The 26,680-nt window shown below is 37.9% G+C and overlaps 1 protein-coding gene across 2 annotated transcripts in view; it reads left to right on the forward strand.

Moving 5' to 3' along the window:
* Positions 1-26,680, forward strand: part of DCBLD1 (discoidin, CUB and LCCL domain containing 1) — a 63,947-nt gene that overhangs the window by 22,672 nt on the left and 14,595 nt on the right. For both annotated transcript variants that reach the window (XM_019741350.2, XM_019741352.2), the window contains exons 2-5: positions 2,790-3,002; positions 17,194-17,328; positions 18,732-18,783; positions 22,697-22,769. In XM_019741350.2, coding sequence (XP_019596909.2) covers positions 2,790-3,002; positions 17,194-17,328; positions 18,732-18,783; positions 22,697-22,769 — 473 coding nt within the window. The remainder of the gene's footprint in view (positions 1-2,789; positions 3,003-17,193; positions 17,329-18,731; positions 18,784-22,696; positions 22,770-26,680) is intronic.

The following is a 26,680-nucleotide window of genomic DNA, read 5'->3' on the forward strand; positions in this document are numbered from 1 at the left end:
TCCACAGAAAACTCCATAAATAGTCTACTTCCATAGGCAAGACTGAAATGATAACTTCTGATGACAGTTTGCTTTTTAATAAATTGGGACTCAGCAGTTCCTTTCAAGATTTTTGGCAGAACAAAGACTCAATAGAATTTCGTTTTGATAGTTAATGGAAAAGGGAATGTTTCCAAGGAGGCACAGATCCGCCAATGCAAGGTAGTGATGGGAGGGTTGGAGCTTTAAACCTGTTCATATTCTGCCAGTATCACTGGGTGAAATGAGCTTCCTTTGGGCTTTACAAGTGATTGGAACAAAGTATAATGACAGCGTTGAATAAAAGTGACACCCTGGGATCTTCCTTTGTCATGATGTCACTTAAAAAATTTAGAATACAATAGTCATGTGTAGGTTGATTCACGTATAATTGCTCCTCATTTTATATTTAGCTGTGTTTTCTAAAAAAATGTTTTTTCTTGTTCTTATTAAAGCAGAATTTCATAGTACTAAGAATAGAGGCATTTAAATGTTTACCGGGCAATGTCTTGGTGGCTTAGTTATGTGTATATTTATATGCACAATCATTTGTACACTAGTTATCCTAGCGTTGCTCAAAATTAATGCCTCCAAAGGTGGGGCAAGTGATAGAAATGAATGGCCAGGATCTGATGGCAAGCTAGAGCTTTGTCTCTTTTAAAGTGGCAGCTACTTTATCATTAGCCCTGTAAGAATGCCTGCTGGTATAGTTGCCATCTCTTCCAGTTTTCAAGATATACTGTACATTGGATTTTTGTTATTAAAGCCTTTAAAAGCAGGCAAATAATTCAAATTTTAAATGAAAACCCAGTGCATTATGTGTTTCTGCACCATATGTTTCACTATTGTATAAATTTCATTTAATTCTCAACAATTTTGTACTGCCAGATAGCCCAAGAAATACAGCTGTCACCTCAAACTTAACCCAACTTTTGCCCCCAAACCTGTGGGCTCTCTGCGTTTTCCTTACTGTCTACATGAGCCTCTGTTCTAATCATTTCTGGACTCAAAATTTCAATGTTTGTTTCTCCTCTTGTCTTTCCCACTATAATTAGTGAAAATCAGAGTCTGTCGATTTTTTTCTTGTAAAATTTCCTGTTTTTCTTCCCCTCCCTTCCCATTCCAGTTCCTCATTCCTAGCCCTCATACGCCTCCTCTGACCCAGATTCTCCCTGTGTTCTAGTTCCTGTCATTATCCAACCAGGTTGACTCTCTTTTTCAAATACCTCTTTCATTATCTCCCTTCTGTGAAACTTCTATGGGTCCCTGTTGCCTACCATATAAATTCCACAACTTCTTCTCCCTATATCTCCTTGTTTCATAGTCATTTTATCTTAGCTGTCCATCTACATTTCCCCCTGGCTAGTCTCTAACCACTTCTCCTTAAGGTCAACTCTCCTCCCCCAATCCAATCTCCTGGCCAGGGCTGCCCAGAATCTTGTGGGAGTTTCTGGATAATGCGTGGATTCTATCCCTAGACCTTGTCTGCTGAAATGAGGTAGATTCTGGAGTTCTTTGCCCCACCCCCCCATACTTTTTTTTATTTTATTTTAACAAGGCCTTCATTATTATTTGAGCTGCAAGAAGGAAGTGGAGTAAAGGAAGCTCCCAGGTGACTCCTCTAGCTAGGGAAGAGGAAGGGGAAGGAAGAAGGCTGCCTTGGTCTTCAGATTCTCAGGATGCGCTAGTGGGGGCTTCGATGGAGAGGCCGTGTTTGACTACTTCAGAGAGTTCCTTCTCCAGCTGATCTCTGCAGCAGAATTTCTTACTTTGTTTATGTGAAGCCATACTAACCACAAGCATTTTGCAATTTGAATGCAATGTATGCTCATTTGCCTTGCAGCCCACCCACTTATGTGTGCCATTAGCTATTTGACTGATTAACTTGGTCACTTTAATCCACTGGAACAACTTGTCGGTCAATTGATGAACTTCCCGATTCAGAGAAGCCTTAAGAAAATTTCTTGTTTTAGTGAAGTAGTGATAATTCACTGACATAGATTCTCTTTTGTCTTCCTCAGCACTTGGTTTCATCTCCCGAAATGGCACATAGCACCTAGTGTGTAGTTATTTGAACATGGGATTATCTCCTGTTGTGCTCCGAGTTCTGTGTAATAGCCACTGCTGTGTTCTGGTGTCTCCAATAGCACCATGCCTGGTGTGTGACAAGCGTTCAATACAGGAGATCTTTGACATTCTCTAACAATTCACCCTGAGCCTATCAGGGGCCATCAAATCTGTGACCGTCATTAACTGACACATGAATGCCCAGTGATTGTTCGTCCCCAGCTAAATGACAGGCTCTTAAAACCCTCTCAGCCTGTCTCAGATGCGACCAGTGGCATACATTTTGCATTTTATCTTGTTTAATCCGCACAGTCACCCTCTGAAGTAAGCAATATTATTTTCTCCATTGTAAATTTCTACATGACATTGGCTTGCTAATAGCCAAAACCACAAATGGCAAATCTGTAAATGCCAAGGCCCTACTGTGCAAGTTTGGGTGGGTAAATAGATGATTAGAAAAAAAATAATATGATTAAATGATGTGTTTGCTAAGGGCTTTCCATTCTAAAATATGAAACATTTGATCAACAGTGTTCAGAAGGTTAAACTGGGAAACGAGATGAAATAACCTGAAACAGTAGATACTGTTTAATAATTTAATCTTATTTTTTTATTTTTTATTTTTTTAGCTTTTCCCTCTCTCCAAAGAAGGTTCTTATCAATAAAAATTAATTTCACTTCTTTTATTCTCTTTTCTTTAACAGGTGATGGCTGTGGGCACATAGTGACCTATAAGGACAGTGGCACCATGACATCTAAGAATTATCCAGGGACTTACCCCAATCACACTGTTTGTGAAAAGACGATCACAGTACCGAAGGGGAAGAGATTGATTCTGAGGTTAGGGGATTTGGATATTGAGTCCCAGACCTGTGCTTCTGACTATCTTCTCTTCACCAGCAATTCTGATCAGTATGGTAAGAAAAGAGATCTAGGTTTCTGTGAGCATGAAACATTTGTGGCTGTGGGGGAAGGGCTGCAAGTTGTGTGTTTCTGAGTATGATAGCCTGGGAACATTAGAAGAGAAACTTGCTTTATATAGACTTTTGGGGTAGCTCACATGGTACATTTGCTTTATAAGCTGCAACAAAGACATTGAAAGAAATGTTAGTGTTAGCCTGGTGTGAGTGTCTCAGGAGCTTTGTCTGAGTCTGTATCTTGCTGGGAAGAGAACTGGAGATGTGTGGCACTTGGCTAAAACATCTACAGTTCATTCATTCCTGTGACAAATATTTATTGAACAGTGATCACGTGTTCAGGAACTCTGAGAAGAACTGGTGGGATATAGTAGTGAAAAAACAAAAGTTCCTTCTTCGTGGAGCTTACTTTGGTAGTGAGGGGAGGTTGGAAAATAAGTGCACCTGTAATGTGAGATAGGGCGTGAGAAAGAAAAGTGAATAAAAAAAATAAAGCATCCTCAGGTGACACCGAGCCTGCTTTTGAATGTGTGCTACTTCAAATGGGATAGTTAGGAAGTCTTCTCCAGTAAGGGGACATTTGAACAGCGACCCAGATTAAGTCAGGGAGTGGGCTATGTACATATGTCTGGGGTCAGAGTTTTCTGGGTAAGGGAACAGCCAGTGCAAAGGACAGTTTCCCAAATAACCATTTGAAATTAAGCTTTTTGTACTTTGGTGTGTGCTGTTATCACACTGGCATCTGAAATCACCAAAACAGTGATCCTACAACTCTAAAACCAAGGAAACAACTTGAGTTTGGACAGTTTGAAAACAAAGACAAAATCTTATATACAGGTTCCTTTGAGATTAGAGACTTTCTGAAATTCTCTCTGTATACAACTCCAAAAATGATATAGGTTGTAGGTAAAATTTTGTGTGCCTCCTAGTTCTACAGGCAGTTTCTGAAATACACAGCGTTTCAGGCTGTCTTACATTTGGCCCAGAGTTGTTTCCCCACTCAGTGTGCCCTCCCCCACCCACCCCACCCCCCACTGCCCCATGGAGACCCAGAGCAGCCCTGAGACACTATTCAGAGGTCTAAACCTATCAAGGCCCCATTGGGGGGCGGAATCTAAGACTTTTCAGCCCTGGGAATATTATGTCTATTTTGATGATGGTTAAATTAACTCTGAAAGAGTGAAGATGGTTTCATATAATTGTTTACAATTTTTCAACTCCAGTTTGACTCACATGGGAAAAATGAGAATTCCAGGGACGCATAAGGCTCCTGGGAACACTTACTGTTCAGTTACCTCTGGTAATCGGATATGTATTAACTTCTGGAGGGACTCTTTAGGGAATCCCTCATTAGCCAGGAAATTTCGTTCCCATTCAGAGAAGATTGAGTGTCAGAGCCCCAGTATAAAGTGTGTGGCGAAGGGCTGCCCATCCAGAACCCGCTTTTCCACTCCACTATGTCTCTGGGAAACATCTACTTTCCTAGAAGATAAGCAGTTAATTTCTACCTGCTGACAGAGCAGCAGAGGAATCGTTTGCTCCCCTGTCAAATCAAAGGCCAGGTGAGAACTAGAAAGTAGAGCAAACTGCCCCGAAGCATGATTGGAGAATGCATATAGCTTTCCCCACTGGGTATTTACTCCATCGTCTTTGATCTGACACAAATACACAGAAAGGAGACAAAGCATGGGATTAACTACACGTTAGGAGCTAGGTTATGAGGTGGTCATGATGGGCCTCAGGGGGCTGTCCTCTACATTTCTGGATTCTTGAATTTTCAAGACTTAGCCTCCTCCCTGGGAAATGAATAATGAATTACAAATTCACTTGTAGCAGTGAAGCCAAGTGAATTAAATTTTCTCTTTAAATTTCTTCTATATACAGTTATGTTTGTCTTTAAGAAACAGAATATATGCTCACTGTAGAAATAAACATATTTAGTGTCTCTTGTATGCCTGGCATATGCTTGGCCCTTACATAGATTTTTCTGGGATTTTTACATCTACCCTGCAAGGTAAATATTATTAACTCCTTTGTATAATACAAAACTGCAGCACAGTGAAATTTAAGTAATTTCCCGTAAGATCACACAGCTAGTTAGGGTTGAAAGGAAGATTTATATCTGTCTCTGTGGCTCGAAGACATCTGTTTCCAGATATCTGCTCCTCTCTCCTGGTCCTGCCACCCAAAGAAAACCACAGCAAATTATTACCCTTCCCCGGTGACCAGCCCATATTACATCATACAGCAATTTTGTATAAAATACAGGTGTAGTCAGTAGTTTTGGTTGGGGATGTTTTTTTAAGATAAAATATTTAATGATGCTCAGATTTTCTTTTGCGATTGCTTTAAAGATTTTCTGATCAGTCATGCTAACACAAATCTAGCAGACCAGGATAGGAAAAATTAGTAATAAAAGGACTACATGGAAAGGAAATTAGAATATTTCAATCCTATAAGCATATTTAAAAAGAATTAAATAGTTTAGGGACACATGTGGCAAGTGTACACATACATATGCCATATATGTTACATGCAAATGTTTGTACCATTTGTAGTTTTGAATAGTGTTCTGGGAGTAGCCACTTTTTCACATCTATATGTAGTGCTTACAATATTTAATCCACTAACTTGAATGTAGAAGATACTCAGGGAATAAATGATTTTTTAAAGTGAATTGACAAGTTCAGTGACAAGGAACCAGTTAAGTAAAACAAGTTATAGTTACTTGGGATATTAAACAGTTATTTGTTTATAAGACTGTTAACCTAGAAAGCTGCTTATGATATAGTGTTAGAAAAATATGAATATACAGTAATGTTTTAATGACAGAAAAAAACCTTTGAATAAAATAAGACAGAACATAACTGTAGCAAAATGCTGAAGTATGACTTTAGAAGGTTCAGCTATGGGTATTGTCATCTCTTTTTTTCTTTAATAAACATATGTTTCTTAATTTAAAAAAAGAAAACAAACAAATAGGTTTCCTTTGACCAAAACCACTAGCTAAACATATATTTTAACATAGTTAAAACAGTTCTCTGGTTGGTTTGAACTTCCCTGAGGAGTGCAGGCATCAAAGAAGGAGGAGGAGGGGGCAGAAGTTCTTTGTCCTGCTCTGGAACTCAGGGAGTGGGCATTCCTTATGGGCTGTTGCCCAGCTCCCTGGGAGGGTGGGAGGCCCCTCTGTAGCCAGTGTGGCCACAGGAGCCTGCAGGACTGCGAAGGGAGGGCCCTAGCGTCAGCCCTCCCAGGGTCCCAGGAACCCACGACACTATTGGGCTGGCAGTGGAGGGGCGTGCCCGCTGAAGTGCAGTGGGGGGGAACGTGTGTTCTGGAATATCTCCTGAAATTCCAGTATCCGATGGCTCTAATGATTACATGTGTGGCTGAAACAGCTGAATCGTTTTAGTTGACCCAGCTCAATTTTTTAAATTAACTAATTAGTTGCTGAAATCCACTGCCAAGAGATTTTAAGGCTCAACATTATCAGACTTTTGAATATGGAGTTAATGTTTTGAAAAAGAATAATGTTTTCTGGCATTGGTGTTTGTAAGCTCTGCCAAGAGTGGACATACTTGGGGTGTGATTGCATTAACCATTGTGAGTGTGCTGAAGTTGTACAGTTTTCATGATGATGCCGTTCATTTTTAATGGTTCATCCCCATGCCAGTTTTGTTTGGTTGATACACTTGGGTTGCTTTTATAATCCACATCGTGATAGCAAAATGTACTGTAAGCAGTGTGCCCACACCAGCTTTCACAGTAATCAAGCAAAATATGCAGTTGATTTCATTGATGTGAAAAGGCTGGTACGTACAAGATGGAGTTATTTGTCTTCTGTTGTGTATTACAATAATGGCTGATATTTCAGATTCAAACATCAATGAAAAGAATGTACTTAGCTATCTATGGCTGAGTTAAGACACTGACTCTACCCTTGAAACAGCCAAGAAGCAGCAAACTTGATAAAGTATATCAACCTTACTTTAGAAAATGTTTTTTTCAGAGCAAAATCAGTTTTTAAAGATATTTTTAAAAACAAATTTCACTTTTATACTTAATGAAAAATTTTGGATATAAAATATATATGCTGACTTTCAAGATCATGTGTGCTAATATCCTGGTCAAAAAAATCTTTGAGAAGTATCATACTTTGCCTAGTAAAGATTGTTTTCACTATAACTGAGGGATTTCTAGAGTTTCATTTGAGACCAAAATAACTGAAGTAACTGAGACTCCCTCAAAAGAAACACTAATGTCCTTTTTCTTGTGTAGAATCCAGTCCAGCATCACGAAGCATTTAATTGTCATGATTTCTCAGTGTCCTCTAATCTGGAACAGTTTCTCAGTTTCTTTGTCTCTGACTAGTTATTTTGTAGAATGTCGGTTGATTTGGGTTGGTTTGATGTTCCCTCGTGATTAAATTCAGAGTATATATTTTTGGCAAACATAACATTATTACTTTTTAAAGTGATCGTGAAGGGTTGTTTCCAACAATTTCCAACATTAGAAATGGTGAGGTCATATGTCCCCCCCGGGAATAAGAACTAAATCTACAATATGTTTCTTTGCTTCCCTTTATCCTGCCTTTGTGGGGTGGACTCTTTTTTTTTGCATTCAAAGCTACATTTATTTAGGTTATTTCTCATGTCTTCCCCAAACAGTTCTCTGTTTTTTGAAGAAGTCAATGTGATATGAGACTTTGAAAAGACTCAACTACGTGTTGATGCCTTCTTTACAGAAGACAATTTTAGAAAAGAAGCTCATCTTATATTTGAACACATCAGACCATAGAAACTTGAGTAAGGTAGCCAAAGCTATTCTAGGGTTGAACAAAATTCATTTTTCACCTGGAATTTGAAGATTCAAACAAGGAGTCTATTTAAATAACATCTCTTTAAATTTAAAATTGTTGTACATTGCAGTTTAGATTGCTGCTTTGGTAGGGATTCGCAGTCTCCTTTTTGTATTCATGATGCAAGATAAATAAGAGAATAGTTATATGAAACATTAAAATATATTGAGCTTGGGGGCAAAGTAGGTACTATTCATGCATTGTGTCATACCAATATACCTATATTTAAAATACTAAATATCTAACATTGTTTTGTTTATGACACTGAAGAGGGGAGGCTGTGAATTTATCCTGAAGATCATTATTCTCAACTTTACAACTCGTTAGTGACCCTGCCACCTTTACTCCCCCTCTGGTTCGGTTCCATTTCCAGTCCTGCTGACCACAAAGGACTTAGAGATTTGAATTCATTCAGAGATTTGTCTCTGCCACCACTGCTCTCTGAGACCCCAGAGGAATTGTCCTTTCTGTTTTCCTGCTACTTCAAGAAGATTGACTGGATCCCAGTTTTTCTCCTGAAAGCTGATCTTCCCAGAGTGGGTGGTGTTTAGGGTTGTTTCTGGACCCCCTGAAGAACTGCTGGGGGAGTCTCGGTGGGAACCAGGTCCTGGCTCCTCAGGATCTTGAAGGACTTGGTTCTGATGGAGTCTCCTACACTTCCCTACCTGACTCACTGTGGACCGATGAAACCAGGCCGGCCTTCAAAATGGATTGAGATTAAACAGTTTTGTTTCTGTCTGGATTTTTTTACTTGTGCTTAAGAGTGTAGACTGGAATTAGACTGCCTGGAGCCAAATTCCTCCTGAGTGCTTATTTTTCAATTGCTTGACCTTGAGCAAATCACTTAAATCTTTCTGTATCTCCATTTCTTCATTTTTAAAATAGGCAAAATAATAGTATGTACCACCTAGGTGCATATATATACATATATATATATATATATATATATATATATATATATATATATATATATATATATATATATATAATGCACACACACACACACACACACACACACAGTGCCAAAAAAATGTGCACACATTTTAAGAAAGGAAAAAACAATTAAAATTGTAATACTCAATATATACTGATAACAAAAGATGAATACAAGTCACGTCTGTCTTCTGCAATTACAAGAGGTGGTTACCATCAGCGTCCAGACACTTCTGATTACGTCGAACTACTGCTTGAGCAACGTTGACCAAAGTGTTCACTTGTATGCATTTTTTGGCACCCCCAGCATGTGTGTGTATATATACATATACACTTAGATATGTACATATATATACATATGTGTATGTATCTTAAAAGAATGATGCCTGCGTGACACATAATAAGCACATAGTATATGTTAGCCATCATTCTCACTCCTTTCCTCCTGCTTCCTCAGTTGTCTTGCATACAGTTTATTCTTTGTGTCAGATGTCTAAGAGCAGAGAACACATTGGTCCCCTCTCCATACTTTGAGAACTCTCTCTCCACCAAGCAGAACCTGAGCTGCAGCAGCACATCCCACCCCACCCCTCCTGGTGCATCCTGGGGACCTAAATTTGCCCAATCATTCCAAGAATGTGGTACGGGTTCCATTAGCCAGAACTAGCTGCAAGTACAGATTTTCTCCATCCAACCTTGAGAGATGAGCAGAGGACACATATTCTCTAAGCCAGGGGTGTCCAAACTGCGGCCCGCGGGCCAACTGCGGCCCGCAATCCATTTTTTATTGGCCCGCAGCAAATTCCAAAAATATATTTAGTTTACTTAAATAGACCAGGTGAGGCAATACGTACTTCACCTCGAGCGAGTGGCCCCGCTGTTTGCGTATTTTACCGCATATAGCCCTTGGTGAAAAATGTTGAAAAATGTTTGGACACCCCTGCTCTAACCCCATACATAGTATGTTCAGTTTGGCTTTTTAATTTATTTTCACTGTCACTGTCAGTCCATGTCTTTGCATCGATTTCTTATTAAAAGAGCTTCCTAATTTTCCCTTCTTCTTTTGCCAGTCTCCATTTCCTATAGGCCATCCAAGGTTATCTTGTTAAATATTGTTGCAATAATTTCTTTCTTTCCTTATTTTAAACATTAATAACTGTACCCCACTGTCTACAGAAACTTGTTAGCCTGGAATTCAGGGCTCATTCACTCTCTTCCCCACTCACATTTCCACCTCATCTCTGAGTTTCCTCATCTCTGTGCCTTTTCCTAAACACGGCCGTTTCATGCCCTGGTATACTTTTGATGTTATACCTCCATGTGTCCCTCTCTGTCTTCCTGCCCCTGCTTTTCTGCCCCTTCTAACACATGCACACAGAGTGAAGAGAAACCAAATCTAATGCTACCTACCCTAGAACCTTCTCTGAGCAGCTCCAGTCCCTGCCTCTTTTGGGCTCGTGTTGTTTTTCTAAGCTTTCAGTAGAGCACAAATACCAGACTGAGATAATTATTTTAGCTTCTCTACCAGATAAGGGGTTCCTTGAGTAAGGAATTGCATTTTATTCATCTTTTTAGTGCCCCCTCTTGCTTAGTATAGTCTTGCAATTACCGATTCTCAGTCAATGTTTAATGAATCAGACTGCATGTAGCTTGATTTGGCAGACATAATACATTTTAAGAATCTGGATTTTTTTACAAAAGAAATTAGAGTGTTTTATTCATAGGTAGAAGATTCACAATAAGATTCCTCAATCTATGAACATCCTGTCAGCATTTAAAGAAAGACTTGATTGATGTAAAATTTTAGGAGTCTACTTATTATATAGAAAATACCATAAAATAGTGCAGAAGTTGCCTGCAAGTGAGCATACTATGTATGCGCTGGACCCTGGCCTTAGTACTCAGACTTACTAACTCATTTAACCCTCACGATAGCCCTGTGAGAGAGGGCCTATTGTGACATCCACTCACTAGGAAACTCCAGCTCAAAGAGGTCAAGTGACTTGCTCATGATCACTTAACTCCATCTGGGATTCACTCAGGGCATTTGCCTCCAGAGACCCCATTCTTAAGCGCTGTGATTCTTGATTTGGTGTGACAAAAACCATCTGCTCCATGGCTTGTGCTGAAGACCTGAGCTGTAGTTCTTGTTTGCCATTTGTGGGAAGAAATGGAAACTTCTGCAGACCTCCCTGGATACCCAGGGGATATCCTGGGAATAAAATGGATTTCTGAGAAATCACTCACATACAGAGTATCAGTATAAATTCAAGGTGTAAAAATACTTCTTAATCAAAATGCTTAAGGAGGTATCATGGCCAGTGAATTTAATTGTCAGTTAAGTTAGTTGTGTTCTAAATGATTTGCGCTGTAGGAAAACCAGGAAGTTCCAGAATTGTTCTCTTACCCTTCCTGTACTTCCACCTCCACCCCCAATATTTTTTTAACCATTGTCAGTGACTTGGAAGTACAACAATGTGAAGTCAACTGTTAATATTTATATTACACTAGGAACAAGAGAAATGGGAAAAGTAGGAAATAATACTAAGTGTTTTGACTCATAATTGCAACAAGATTTCTGTGATAATATTTTAGAATGATACATGTCTGGCATACTATAATAAGATCTAATCATTATTCTTTGTTGATTTTTTTAAAATTCCAAATAGAGAAAAATATAAGATTGGCAGCTTCTATTTTATAAATGGTTTATGTCTCCTAATCCTATTATGGAGAATGCAAAATTCGTATGACTTTTAAAGACAAAACAAAAGCCTCTGAAGAAATTTCCAGATTGTGGAAAATTGTTTTGGGCCTCAAACACCTGAGAAGTAAATATTCCTAGGTGATTGGGGCTACATTGGTGGAAATTCTTGAGAAGGACTGCTTTGTTTGTTTTGTTTTGCTTTTCATGCCAGGGTAGAATTCAGAAGAATCTTAAACATATAGAAAAGTCTATTATCAGCCAGAATGTTCCCCACTAGATAGCTCATTAACATAACCATAAACATCCAGGAGAAAAAGCTCGCCGCCTCCTCCTCCTCCTTTCCCCCAAATACTTCCCTGGAGACATCACACTCTGATTTAGTTTCAGTAATTACCCTCTTTTGTGGGGAGAGAAGTAAGGGCCTAGGTGGCTTGTGAGCTCGTGTTAAGGCACTTCTTGACCTGGGTCCTATAGCCCCGAGGAAAGCCACACCTTTGTCTAGGAATCTGCCTGGTTCATTTATCCTCTGTCACTGATTTTTGTCTGGGAACCAGAGACCAAATCTCTCCAGGGATACCACTTACATTCTTACGTGACTATGGTTTTAATGGCACAGTCCAGGAATATCCCTTTTTTATGCTAATTTCCCGCCTTTTCAAAGAAAATGACCCTGAAAATTCTGTAATTTTGTACAATGACACTATTGCAATTAGCAAGCAAGGACAAACCTTGCCATTTGACTGCACTGAAAAAACAAATGGAAAATGGACCCAAGTCTAATGGCTTGGCATTTGAAGCTTCAGCATTTCTGGAGATGGTTTTATCAGCACGCCTCTGAAAACAGACCTGGGCCACACTGGGTACCACTTTCCTGGCAGCTGATAGTATGCCATGTGGCTGGCTCTGCCAGTAACACTCCAGGGAGTGTCACGTAAGCTCATTGGCATGTTCTTATCTGTCATGAGGAATTAAATGTGGGTTTCAGAAGGGGCTCATGAGGTTAACGAAGGTTTTTAGGAGTACTTTTTGTGGTATGATTTCATTTATGTCAGATCTCTCAGGAATTAGGTTTTCATTTGCTCTCTGTGTTTTCCCCACTGAGAAAGTGTTTATGGAGGAGGAGGGGTCTTTTTTTTTTTTAACAGTGTGCATCCATTTTTGAAACGAAATCCATTTCACAGATGAAGCAATAATTTTGTTTCATCAGTTTCAATCCCAAAAGCATAGACCCACCTGACGTGATTTGGAACAATTATCCAAACTATCACTGTCTTATAATGTCCAGATACTTAGGCAGACAGCCCATGGAGAATGGAGCAATACTAGAAATTGCTGCCCAGATTGTCAGATGGCCAGAAAGTCAAGAGGGTTCCGGGCTTGGCTCTGGGCAGACAGTTCATTCTTCCTTGGAGTACAGTTTTCTTTTATTCACACATAGAAAGATAAAGGGTTTCCCCTCTCAGCTGCCCATGGTACAGTGGCCCCAAACGGGATGTGTTGAGAGGAACTGGCCTACCGTGCTCAAAGAAGGCAGCTCCTGTGGTTCCTGGTCCTTTATTCCTTTTGTCCACGGAATCAGTCCCTTGTCTCATGTCTGGTGCTAAATGCCATAGTACTATTCCATTTGGTATCATTGACAGCTCTTTTCCAAAATCTAAGGCTACCAATTACGTTCCACAAAAGGTGGAAGTATTTATTTATCCTGATCTTTCTGCCTACTTGATGAAGTACCTTTCTGCTGTGCCCCAGTCTGATGGGAATTTGGGACTGCCGAGTACGATGGAACCTGCTTCGCAGACAAGGATAGAGGTGAGGGAAGGTGGGCGTCAGATGGCAAGTCCACTTGTATATAACACACAGCACAGGCAGTTGTGAAGTAAAACTGGGAGAGCTACTTTTAGGTCTGCTAAAGTTCTTAAGACCCACCCAAAAAGGGCTGGGGTTCAGTCTGAGTGTGAATTGAGACAGGTTTACCTTCCAGGAACATAGCCCAGGATGGAGAATATAATTGTGTGTGTCACAGTTAGAAATCACCACGCTCTCATTTGGGTTTCCAATGAAATTGTCTTTGTGACTGTTTAAGCACAGGTGTAGTAGACCTCTTTAAAAAGTCAAGATGGAGGATACTACCCGTGAAATATATCCTTTGGGAAGGCGTGGGTGTAGAAGGGCTTTCATAAGACTATATATCATCCTCGAGGAGTCTGGCTGCAAACTGAGAACACTGCTTAGGACAGACTTGTAAGCTCCGCCAGTGGTTTCCCATTAATTATTTTTCCCACTCACTGCCAGTCAGATTGTTCTATTTTCATCTCTTTTCCCTTTTAACTCTAGGAATGCAGTTCTTCTAGACTGTGAAAAGGAATCTTTATCTGTCAGACCTTCAGACAGGCAATAATTTGGGTGTTTTGCCAGAGGCGGTATAGCAGACAATACTCAACTTCTGTCCGCCACCCTAAACTAAAACTGCCTCCTACCATTGTGATGGTTGTCTATGATGAACCTATCAAAATATGTTTTAATGATTGCATTTATAAAGAGGGTATAGCCTATCCACTCTAGAGTTTGGTTACATTTTTGCAGCATATCAGTAAGAATGATTGGTGCCTGTGGGATAAGGGTGATTAAAGGAATATGCGTGTTTATATTTTCTTTCTTTGAACTTCTTCCAGAAATATTTGCATACCTATCATGACTTTGGAAGGATGGAACCAAATTAGGATTTTACTATATTTATGTGTGTTTTTGACTGTGAAATCATATGTATTGCACAACAACTTAATGTGATGACATACACTCTTATCTATTTGTGTAAAATGTATTCAATTTTGCAACCTTTTCTTTCAACTGTTCTATAAACATCTTTTTAAAAAATCCTAGTTATTCAGCCTTGAGAAAGGACATCCTGCCATTTGCAACAGCATAGATGAAACTTGAACATATGCTAAGTGAGATCGGTCAGACAGACAAAGACAGGTTAGACAAAGACAAGTATGTATGATATCACTTATACGTGGAATCTTAAAAAATCAAGCTCATATAAACAGAGTACAAAATAGTGGTCACCAGGGGACGAGGGGTAGGGGGATAGAACAGGTAATCACTTAAGGGTACAAACTTGCAAAGAGTAGTAAATAAGCCCTAACCTAGAGATCTAATGCACGGCATAGTGAGTACAGATAGACAACAATACTATCAACTTGCTAGGAGACTAGAACTTAACTATTCCAACCGCTAAAAGAAATTATAATTACGTAACGTAGTAGAGGTGCTAATCATTCTTACAATGGTGATCATATTAAAATACATAGATGTATAATTAGCATGTCGTACACCTTAAATTTACAGCATTGTATGTCAAATAGATTTCAAGTAAAAAAAAAAAAATTCCAAACAAGTTCTTACTGATCATCAATTTAGACTTGTTTACCTCACTGCTTATATTAGAACTCATTGGAATACTACAGAAATTTGAGAGATTAATATCATCACCATTTGAAGAGGAATATATATATGTTATTTCCTCTTGGAAAAAATAAACGTGGTTACAAAATATTTTGATTTATTAATAGCAACAAGTTACCAGTTATTTTTTATTCTTAGGTTTGCAAAGCAAGTATTTTCACTTATCTTTGCAAAGAACAAAGAAATTTCAAACATTAAAAAAAAACAATGGGTTGCAGAAGTCAAGCACAGTGATCTGACTCACTTTGTTTTTGCAAAAATACTTATTCTACTGTATTATACAAAAATGGATTTAATATAAATTGCCTATCTGCCATGCTTGTGAGCACTATATAAGATCCATATATCGATTATACTAATGATTTGTTTTCTTGCTTTTCCACATCTCTCTTCCTGACTTTATGATATTTTAAAATGACAGGATCATATATTTTATGTCTCTTTATAATCAGTTTTGATTTTTAAAAACTGGAAGAACGTTTAATTCCATTTCAATTCAAAGAATATTTGGAAAGGCACCACATGCCAGGTATTGTACAAGCTGCTGGAGATAAAGTAATGGATAGAAAAATTCCTAACCCCATAGGACATAGTATAAAAGGAAAGCAGACATCATTTATTTATTTCACAAATACTTATATAGCTCTCATGCTAGATACTCTTCTAAGTAATTTGCGAGTATTAACTCAGGTAAGTAATTATATATGATGAGTGTTTCCGAAGAGGGAAGGGATCTTTTTTTATTATTTGGATTTCGTTATAATTTATCAATAGGGAACAACAGAGATTTGAGGCATGAAGGAAACACACAGCATTTCTCTTTTAATCTATCACATCTCAGAATGTGAGACCTGGGCAGGGCAGAAGAGAAATCCGATCCCTTATATCAGGAGAGGAATGCGTAGTTGAGTTCATGATCTCCTGAATCTTTTAGCAGTTTGGTCCTTATGTTGGTTTTGGCTAGTGTCAACCATTTTATCCACCTTGAGTTAGAATGGTCTTTTTCTTTGCTTGTTCCTTCCTTAAACTGATATTGTCATTGTTGTTGTCCTTCAAAATCTGCTTACTAATCCCTATTTTCAGAGAAAACATTGTGTCTTCCGTACATGACTTTCAAGATGACAATTTACAAACTAAACTTTAACTTGAGTAGTGTTAGGGAGGTTTCCTTCTTTTAGCTCTAAATCCAGTTTTGTCCTTTGAAATTTTATTGAGCTTTCTATGGTTTTATAAGCAACTTCTTCTAAGAACAAGCTGTTACATTCATAACTGCATAATTTATACTATGATAGTTCAAAAGCCTTTAGAAATTATTCTGCTTTTTTATAAACTTGATTTTACAAATCAAAATAAATTATATGGGTTAATCAGAAGCTACTGTAAGAGAGAGATAAGTTAATAAACTGCATGAGAACAAGATTTTTACCATGCATTAGACAATCTTTTAATTTTGGCACTTTTTTGAAAAAAGGGAATTTGTGAGTTTCTTTGAGCAAATTTAAAAGTATCGTTTTTGTGATAACATGTTCTTCACTACCCGTCTTAGCCTATTTAGGTTGCTATTACAATACCATGGACTGGATAACTTAAAAACAACAGCCACTTGTTCTACACTGTGTGGAGGGTGGGAAGTCCAAGAACATGTAGTGGCTGGTGAGGTCCCACTTCCAGGTTCATAGCCTTCTCTCTGCATCTTCGCATGGTGGAGGGGCAAGCAAGCTGTCTGGGGCCTCTTTTCTAAGGGCACGAATCCCCCACCCTCATGACTTAAGGACTGCCAAAGCCTCTGCCTTCTAATACTGTCACTTCAGGGCATTAGGATTTCAGCATATGAATTTTGAGGGGACACAAACATTGAGACAATACTTGAAGCAAATTTAGGAGGTCCCCAGAATATCACTTTTACAATAACCTTTTCTTTAATACCTAATGTATTTGACCTTTGTTAGTCTTCTTTTTACAAAAACCAAAACCTTGGGTTGTTCACAATTAACTAGTTCCAGCCTCTTGCTTATCCAGAGGTAGCCACTTTCACCCACGTCGCTTGTCAATATAATTAGGTTCACTATCAATCTCAGTATTAAACAAAATTTCAGTTAGGTAAAGATTATAATCTTACATATTTGTTGTCTGGTAAATTTGACCTTTAAGGGGAAAAAAATGCCATACACCAATTCTTTGTGCTGGTGTAAATTTTGAAATGTGCCAAAAATGTGCTTTGTTTTTAGGACCATATTGTGGAAGTATGAATGTTCCCAAAGAACTCTTGCTGAACACAAGTGAAGTAACTGTTCGCTTTCAAAGTGGATCCCACATTTCTGGACGGGGTTTTTTGCTGACCTATGCCAGCAGCGACCATCCAGGTATGGCAGAAGAATCAACACAAATCTGTAAATCTTTATCTGTTTAAGAATTAGTCTTGCTACTTATCACTATCTCTGGACAGAATTGTGACCTCAAATACTGAATTAAGACATGAGGGAAGAGAGGTATGCAGTGTCTTTGTAAGTAATTAGGTCTAAACTGAACACTTTTATAGAACATGTTAGATGAATCAGTTGACTTATGTGGGCGAGCGTTGATCTCATTTTCCTAGAAACCTTGGGTGGATCATCTTCCAGGATATTGTCCTGACCCTTCTAAGGTCTGGCTTTTCCCAGGACTCCTCTCCCCACCCCTTTCTTAGCTCAGGGGACAAGCCTTTTAAGCCCTGTGTCAGCACACCCCAACCCCGCACATATACACACACACACACACACACACACACACACACACACACCAGTGCACCAGCATGGGAGGCATGTGTGTATGAGCAGGATGTACTCACTGTCACAGAGTCCCCTAACCATGGAGCTGACAGCAGAAAAGGGAAACATGAACACTAATGAGAGAGGAAAGCATAGTCTCTGTCCAGGCCTCTTGTATTCCAGAGTAATTACTGTGCAGCCCACTCCATGTCTCCCCAGTATCACAGAGGTGCCCAGAATTTCCGCTCTCAGTCCCCTCTGGCAGAAGTACTCTGGGAAGGGGGTGCATCATTCATTTTCCTCTCAGCCAATCAGATCTGACCAATCCCAGTTGACCCCAGCATGGCCAGTGTTCACCATATGTTTTCCCCTAAGAACTATTGAAAAGATTAAGGAAAGAAAACTATTGCAGCAAGTGTAGAATATTTTGGAAACTATACTAGGTTGATATAAATGCATCAAAATTCACAGTATCTTAGCATCTCCATTTCTGAATATTTATTCTGTTCTATACTCCAAAAGCACTCTCTTTTTGTCCTTGGTCCTGATTGATCAAAGTTGACAAGTTGTTTGTGTTTCAGTAAAAATCTGGTTCTGTGGTCACTTGGATGCCCCTAAATTGTTAAACGAAAATGTTCCCGATCCTTCTCTGTGAACCACATTGGACTTTTGAAGTTGTTTTCCTCCTGCCAAGGCAGGTTATACACATGATCTTTGAAGATCTTTAGTGGATAGTAATTCACCAGTGTTGGTTTTTTTGTCAGAAATAGATTCTGCTCTCGTTCATAAGATAATCATTGAAAAACCATCATTGGTGATAAAAAAGAGAAATGAAGGGAACTGATTAAATCCTGAGGCAATGTTCTCAGTTTTGATTTATTTTAAAACAGGAATTCAGATAACTAGATAATGGATAAATGCGTTTAAAATGTCTTTTTTATTTAAAAAGAAATCTTTCGAACACGGGTGTCCTAATTTCCATTCAGTTTGCTAACTGCAATTATCTTTATTTATGACAGATTTAATAACGTGCTTGGAACGAGCTAACCATTATTTGATGACAGAATACAGGTAAATATAGGTGCCCTAGCTGTGCTGCTGTCATATGCTGCTGAACATTTTGTTTTCCTTGACGTTAAACCAGAGAAAGTACCTTATTTGTACTTTGTTGTTTTTTTAAAAATCCTCTGTGTTGTAACTCACAAAGAATACTTGAAATGCTTTCTTATGTAGTAAACCAGCAAACTTTGTCACAGCCAGATAGTAAATATTTTGGGTTTTTCAGGCCATGCAGTCTCTTTTGCATCTCTTCATACAGTTTTTGTTGCCACTGTAATGAAAAGCAGCCGTAGACCATAGGTAAACAAATGACCATGACTGTGTTCTGATAAAACTTTGTTTACAAAAGACAAATGGCAGGCTGGATTTGGCCATGAGTCAGTTTGCTGACCCGTGAGTCCTACTAGTACCAATGAGCCATAATGGAGTCTAGAGTGCTTTTTTTTTTTTTCCAAGTCAAGTTGTTGTCCTTTCAGTCTTAGTTGTGGAGGGCACAGCTCAGCTCTAGGTCCAGTTGCCGTTGCAAGTTGCAGGGGGCGCTGCCCACCATCCCTTGCGGGAGTCGAACTGGCAACCTTGTGGTTGAGAGGACGCACTCCAATGAACTGAGCCATCCGGGAGCTCAGTGGCAGCTAAGGTCAAGGTGCCATGTTCAATCTTACTTGCAGGGGGCGCTGCCCACCATCCCTTGCGGGACTCGAGGAGCTGAACTGGCAACCTTGTGGTTGCCCACTGGCCCATGTGGGAATCGAACTGGCAACCTTTGGATTTAGAAGCATGGAGCTCTAACTGCCTGAGCCACTGGGCCGGCCCCTAGAGAGCATTTTTACCTGGCCTGCAACTGAGAGTGACTTTTGTAATTTTTTCACTTTTGGAGGGGGTTCATGTTTTTTCTTTCCCACAAAAGAAAAACCTGAGGATAGGAGATAAAGTTTTTCATCTCAGCTTTATTCTAACTGGAAAAAATTAATTTCTTTGATGTACTTTGCCTCATCTATAAGTAGAGCAGGATTTCTCAACCTTAGCACTCTTGATATTTTGGGTTGGATGATTCTTTGCTGGGAAGAGCTGCTCTGCTGTGTGTGGTTGGATGTTTAGCAATACCTCTGGTCTCTACCCTCAACTTGCCAGTTGTAGTAACCAAAGATGTCTCCAGACATTGTCAGATGTCTCCCTGTGGGCGAAATTCACCCCCATTTGAGAACCACTGGTCTGAAGATCATTGCCAACAACAACACTAACAAAAATTCTAACTCCTTAGAGTGCTTTCTTAGTGCCAAGTACCGCTCTCTGGACTTAGCATATAAGTAACTCATAGGATTGTTTCAGTATACCTACAAGGTAGGTTCTGTTATACCCTGAAAACAGAGGCACAGAGCGATTAGGTAACTTACCCAGGGGTACACACTGAGTAAGTATACCCAGAGCAGGGTCAAGAGTTCATGGTCCTATCAGACATGCTAATAAATGAGATTATTGTATATGTAGAATCAACTCCAGTGTTAACTAACATAAGTCTAGTAGAGAAAAAAAACAAAAATGAAAATGACCAATAATTAAATGTGTCACCCTGTAAAGTTGCCGTTTATCCAAGATACACGCCAACATTTTCTGAGATCTTTCCCTCCATGCCTATACATTCCAGTGGTGAAACAGCCTCGGGGCATCAGTGGTCATTTGCTGTCCTCCTAAAGAAAGGCATATACTCAGGCCTGCAGAGTGAGGTTAGGGTTTCAGATCATCCAAGCTGTAGCCCTGCTGCTTTGTAGTGTTTAGGTAAAGATGAGGTATGATGACTCGTACAGGTCCACAATCCCTTATCTATAATTGTGAAATGCAGAAAGCTTTAAAAGTAAAAAGGTTTTTGTGACTCATTTAGTGGCAATATCCGACTAACGTGATTTTAAATTCATTTGACAGCAAGTTTGGACTAAATTAAGGAGTCTATTTAGTCTTTATGTATTTGACTTAATATGACTCTTCATGTATTTGATACAGCAGTATTAATGTTTTTGATTAATATGTGCAGACCTTACTGGGATCTTATGTCATACACATCATTGGAACTGTTTTACTCTTCTAAAATCCAAAAAAATCTGAATTCTGAAAATAAATATGGCTCTAAAGGTGAGGATAAGAGACTGTAAACCTGTAAAAGGATTCCCCCTTATTTTTATTTCTTGACTCCTTGATTATTGCTGCAGTGCTGGACTCTAGAAGGCCAATGGGAAGGAATTGTGAGACATTTGTTTGGGCAATTTAGGAAATTAGATGTTGTTACTCATCTAATTTGCTAAGTCAGCAGGAGGAAACTGAGAGGAAATGAAGTAAAAGCAACTTCTATTTTGGAATCTGTTTGGGCTGGTACATTCTTTTTAAACAAACCAAGTAAACATTATTGTAATGTGGTATATATAGAAACAAGGACATACGGCATTCACTTGCAAAGTTGTCATTGTCCTTATAACATTTTGACTTTCTTTTTCCATGTTTTTCATAGACGTATAACTGTCCCTCATAGCTTTTTGATAATGTTGACACTTGAAGAAACTACAGATGAGGAAACTGAATTTAAGGGGGATTATATGCACTATTCAGGGTCGCACAGCTAGCTATGTAGTACCAGTGCATGGATCACCCCACCCTAAGCCCCTCCAACCGTGTCATATGCTATAAAATGTTTCTGGAAAGTTTCTTGAAAACTGACTATTAAGTAAATGAAATCCTAACTTTAAAAAATTTATATATTTTTAGTCAAACTTATAGAAACAGAAAGTATATAAGTAGATGCTAATGGCTAAGGTGTAGGGGAGATAGGAAGAGGTTTGTAAAAGTGTACAAACTTTCAGCTACAGGATGAACAAGGTCTGAGGATCTAATGTATAACAGGGTAGCTATAGCTGATAACACTGGATTGTATAATTGAAATTTTCTGAAAGAGTGGAACTTAAATGTCCATATATTAAAATATGTGAGGTGATAGCTGTGTTAAGTAGATGAGTAACATATATCAAATCATCATAATGTACACTTTAAATATCTTACAATTTTATTTGTCAATTATACCTCAGTAAAGCTGAAAAAATATATAACCTTTTTTTCTGATTGCAAAAGCAATTCCTAGCTAATGTAGATCATCACTGTCCAATACTAGCCATGTGTGGCTATCAAGCACTGAAATTGTGGCTCGTTCAAATTGAGATGTGCTGTAAGTAAAAGATACACTACCGATATTGAAAACAGTACAAAAGCAAAAGGGCTGACAATATTTCATTAAAATTTTTCCTGTTCATTACATGTGAAAATGATAAAATTTGAATATATTGGGTTGATCATAATATATTATTAGTTTTTTTTTTCTGTTTCTTTTTACTTTTTAATGTGGCTACTAGAATATTTAAATTTACGTAGGTGGCTTCCATTATGTTCCTGTTGGATAGTGCTAGTAGTGTGAATCAAGATATTACAGAGTTAAATAACACCAAAAATGAAAGTTCCTTAAAATCCTACTAGAATCCAGAGATATAATTTCTTGTCTTCTTTTTACCCATAAGAAACATAAGTTGTTATTTTATATATTTTAAATATATCTTTTTATAGAAACAAGATCATGCTACATATAGTATTTACAAACTCTTTTTTTCTTAAAAATATTTCTTGGACATCTTGAATCAATTAAGATGCATTAGGGAAGCTCATTGTTTAACAGTTTAAAACAAATCCTTATATAACATAATTATTGTATAAAACTTGCTTTCAAAACATTTTAGATTAATCCATGTTTTCATAAATCAGGTTTCTGATTTGTTATTAAAGCGAGGTATTCTCTACTGTGGAGGAGAGTAAATAATTTTAAGTATAATGTAATACTTTTGAATTTAAGTATAATTTAATAAAATATAAATTCTTTATTTTCTTTTTCTAGCAAATTCTGCCCAGCTGGTTGTAAAGACATAGCAGGAGACATATTTGGGAATGTGGTGGATGGATATAGAGATGTAAGTGATTGAGGGTAATTTTACGGCAGGGAGGAAATTAAAAAGAGTAAGTGATTGCTGCTCTGCCTAGATTCATTACAAAGTAAAATCAGATAAGATATAAAACTCTGTAGATAGATGCAAAATTCTCTCATTTCTGAGAATAAATGAAATAAAATAATAAGTATAAAAACCAAGGTTATTCATGTACTCATATTTATTCCTGTTTTTAGCATTTCTCATTAAGCATATTGTAAATGAAATGGTAAAACAAAACCCTTCAACTCCTAAGAATATAATTCCATCCATTTTTAAGAGGCCACCTTTTTGTTATAATTTATTTCTTTATTTTAATGCTCCATTTGGTTCACGTAATATTAGCCAAGGACATGAACACTCACCTCACAAAATAGTGATATTGTGTCTGGGACAAGTGAAGCCATCTGCCTTGCTCTTATATATTATTCCCCTCCTTCCTTGCACCCCAATTTCTTATGCCTAATGCACTTCCTGGGTTATACACACTTTTCCCAAAGAAAAATAAATTAACAAGAAGTAATTTTTCTAAAATATGTGTCCTGTCTCTAGATTCACAATTCTTCATTTCTTACTGTTTACTGATTTCTATTTTGGAAATCTGTTACCTGATTTTTAAAAATTTATATTGTCATTTAAAATAGGTTTACAGCCTATGGGAATTGGCATGAGTTATCAGAAATGTCAAAATCTGTTGAGTGATGGGACTTTTCTAAGAGTTATTGATATGTGTCTTCATGCATCAGGGAAAGATACATACATTCTAGAAGATTGATAATTCATCTCCAACAGGGGGAAGGAAATCTTAGCTTTAATTTTTGCTTTTAACACATTCCGATTCTAGAAACAGCAGATTTTGGTTTTTGTTCTTTATCTCCTTTTCCATGTATTGTTTTTATTTATAAGATTGACACAGGATAGTCATTTGGCCTATAAATTGTTTGAACCTTAAAATGATTTATGCTATCTCAGTTTGAAGATATACTTAGCACAGCCCATTCCTAAATGACTTCAGGAAATTAACTAAGAGAAATAAAAAGTTGAAGTATAGTTTTTTCCCCTAGCCATAGAAAGTTGTTATTTATTATTTCCTGTACTATGCAAGAAACTTCAGAATTATGTTCAATAAGAGAAATAGGATCGTTTTTTCTTACTTTAGTTGTTTATCTTGCCTCCTTTTGACAGAGCTTTTTTCCCCCAGTATAATAGTAAATGGTTTCCTGTGCAGTAGAACTCAGTACACAATCTGCAAGTACTACAAACAGGTTTCCTATTTGACTCACTAACTCGTCGTACACCATTTGCTTTTATACTGATTTTGTCTGCCGGGAGAATTTGCGTTTTGAAAACTAATCTCTTTAAAGAAATTTCACTAGTGCCTCTTTTGTATGTATTGATTTTGTGGGTATAGTAGGTATCTATTGCTACATAACAATATCACCACAAATTTAGAAGTTTAAAACAATATATGTATTATTGCTCATGTTCTGTGGGTCAGGAATTTGGATATGTATGGCTTAGGCGAGTTGTCTGCTTCAAGGTCTTAAAAGGGTGCATCCAAGGTGTCAGCCAGGGCTGCAGTCTCATCTGAGACTTGACTGGGGAAGGATTTGCTTCTAAGCTCACATGGTGTTAGCAGCACTTAGTTACCTATGGATTGTCAGTGGAGGACCTCTGTTTCTTCCTGGATTTTGGGTGGAGGCTGTCCTCATCTCACCATCTGGGCCTTCCCAATGTCACTACTTGCTCCTCAAAGCCAGCCAGGGAGAGTTTCATACCAAGGGAGTCTCCTAGCAAGATAGGTTACAATCTTACGCAATGTTATCATGGGAGTGCTGTCCCATCACCTTTGCCATATTCTATTCTCAGAAAGCCACAGCTCTCCCCCACACCCAAAGTCATTACACAATGAGGGAATACCAGGAGGCAGAGATCATGGGGGTTATCTTAGAGTCTATCTTCCATGGTGCCTTCATCTTAGGAAATGCTTTTCAGTTGTAGCAAGTCTTTTCTAGAAGCACCTTTGCAAAACCAAAACATATCCTGTAGGTCAGGATGACAGAGTTTGTCAAACAAGTTACCAGAGAAGGTATTGACAAAACAGGTGCTCTGTCTCAGGGAAGAAATACGTTGTCTTAGAAAGCAATTATAATAAAGGAATTGGTGCATTCTGTGTTGTTTCAAAAGGCAGAACTAGGATCAGTGGATGAAAGTTAAAGGGAAGCCCATTTCAGCTGCATCTTAAGGAAGCATTGAACAGTGCAAAATGGGATAAGCTATCTCAAGAAACAGTGAGCCCCTAGTCATGGGACATGCCACGAGTAGATGTTATGATCATTTGTCAGAGATGGACTGTATATGTGTGGGACAGTCAGTCAGGAAGTGACAGCAGAGACCTTTAAAGGTCTTTTCAAATTCTTAAGATTCTGTGATTCTATCTCCTTGACTGCTGAGTTCAGGCATCTATATTTTTTGTGCTTATCATTACAGTTAAGTAGTATGGGTGTCTCTAAGATTTGACTCACCTGTCAACCAGAAATAAAAAGCTCCTGGAACAGTTTTTCTCTTAGTACTTTCTCCCAAGCCTGCTGACTGTACCATCTGCTTTTAAATGGAAGATATCACTTAAGTCGTTTCAGTAAATTCTCCATTCCTTAAAATTATTCAAGAAGTATAGTTAAATAAAGAAAGACAGTACATATAGTATACGCCCAGTTCAGGAGGAAAGGGGAGAAACTGGGCCTATTGTACACCCCCACAGACAGCCAGAGGGAAATATGTGTTAACGATGAGCAATCTTTTTTTCCTATTTTCCAACATTTCTATAATAATTGCAATTACTTTTATAAAGAAAATGCTATCAATGTGGTAATTATGAAGACTATAGCAACATAGGAACAATTCATATAATAGAATGTGGAGTATATTTTTATAGTTTAACATTTTACTATCATTCTACCTCATTAAACATGTGCTCTATTCATGTTTTATTAAATGCAACCTAAAATATTTAGTTTTACGTTAAATTTTATTTTAATATTTTGTCAATACTTTTTAGTACAAGTTCATTTTTCCTATAAAGAAAGATTTAAGAAAGTGTTCCAGTTCTGAGATGACTTGGTAATTGCTTTGAAGTTGTTTTAGTCTTACCTCATACTGATCTATTTGGCCATCTTCTATGGCTTAGTGAACTTCAGAAATGTTTAATACCATCAACCTGCAATTTTGTCAGCTGTGCAGGTGATCTTCTCTGATGTTCCTTGCATACCCTTTCCTGAAGAATTATATTTACATTTTTAAAATTATATTTAAATTATTTCATTTGAGTTTAAGCCAATTCACTAGTTAACATAGGCAAGTATTTTTCTTATATTTACATTTCAGTGAGACTTAGACCTCGAAATAACTAGAAAATCAAAGTATAAATTACACCACTGTTCAAAAGGGAATTTTCAGAAATCATTTTCAATGAGTGATTTTTAAAATTGATACCCAAAATGTCCCAATTTAAGTAAACATCAATTTTATTTAAGTTGATTAAGTGAGAGAGTGATTTTTTTTTAAAGAAAATAATCCTGGAAAGGGCTGATAATGTAATAATAATATGATAGCCAGATCTGGTCCTTATTCTCTTGGAGGTGTATCCTATGTCCTACACTTAGTGTTTTGGGAAAATGTGAGCTGCAATTAAATACATTTTGTTAAAGGTGTATACCATTGGGTTCCCTCAAAATTGAGTACTGTGGAAAATGAGAATATTTGGCCAATGATGCTGATAGATTTTATTGCTCATTGACCTGTGAGCCTGTCCTCTTGTAACCAAGGAAACCCTGGGACATGCCAAGTCCAGTGAAAGCTCTCCATAGGGCAGGGCTCCTGCAATGAAGACCATGGCA

The sequence above is a fragment of the Rhinolophus sinicus genome, linkage group LG05 (assembly GCF_036562045.2).
Source record: "Rhinolophus sinicus isolate RSC01 linkage group LG05, ASM3656204v1, whole genome shotgun sequence".
NCBI lineage: Eukaryota > Metazoa > Chordata > Mammalia > Chiroptera > Rhinolophidae > Rhinolophus > Rhinolophus sinicus.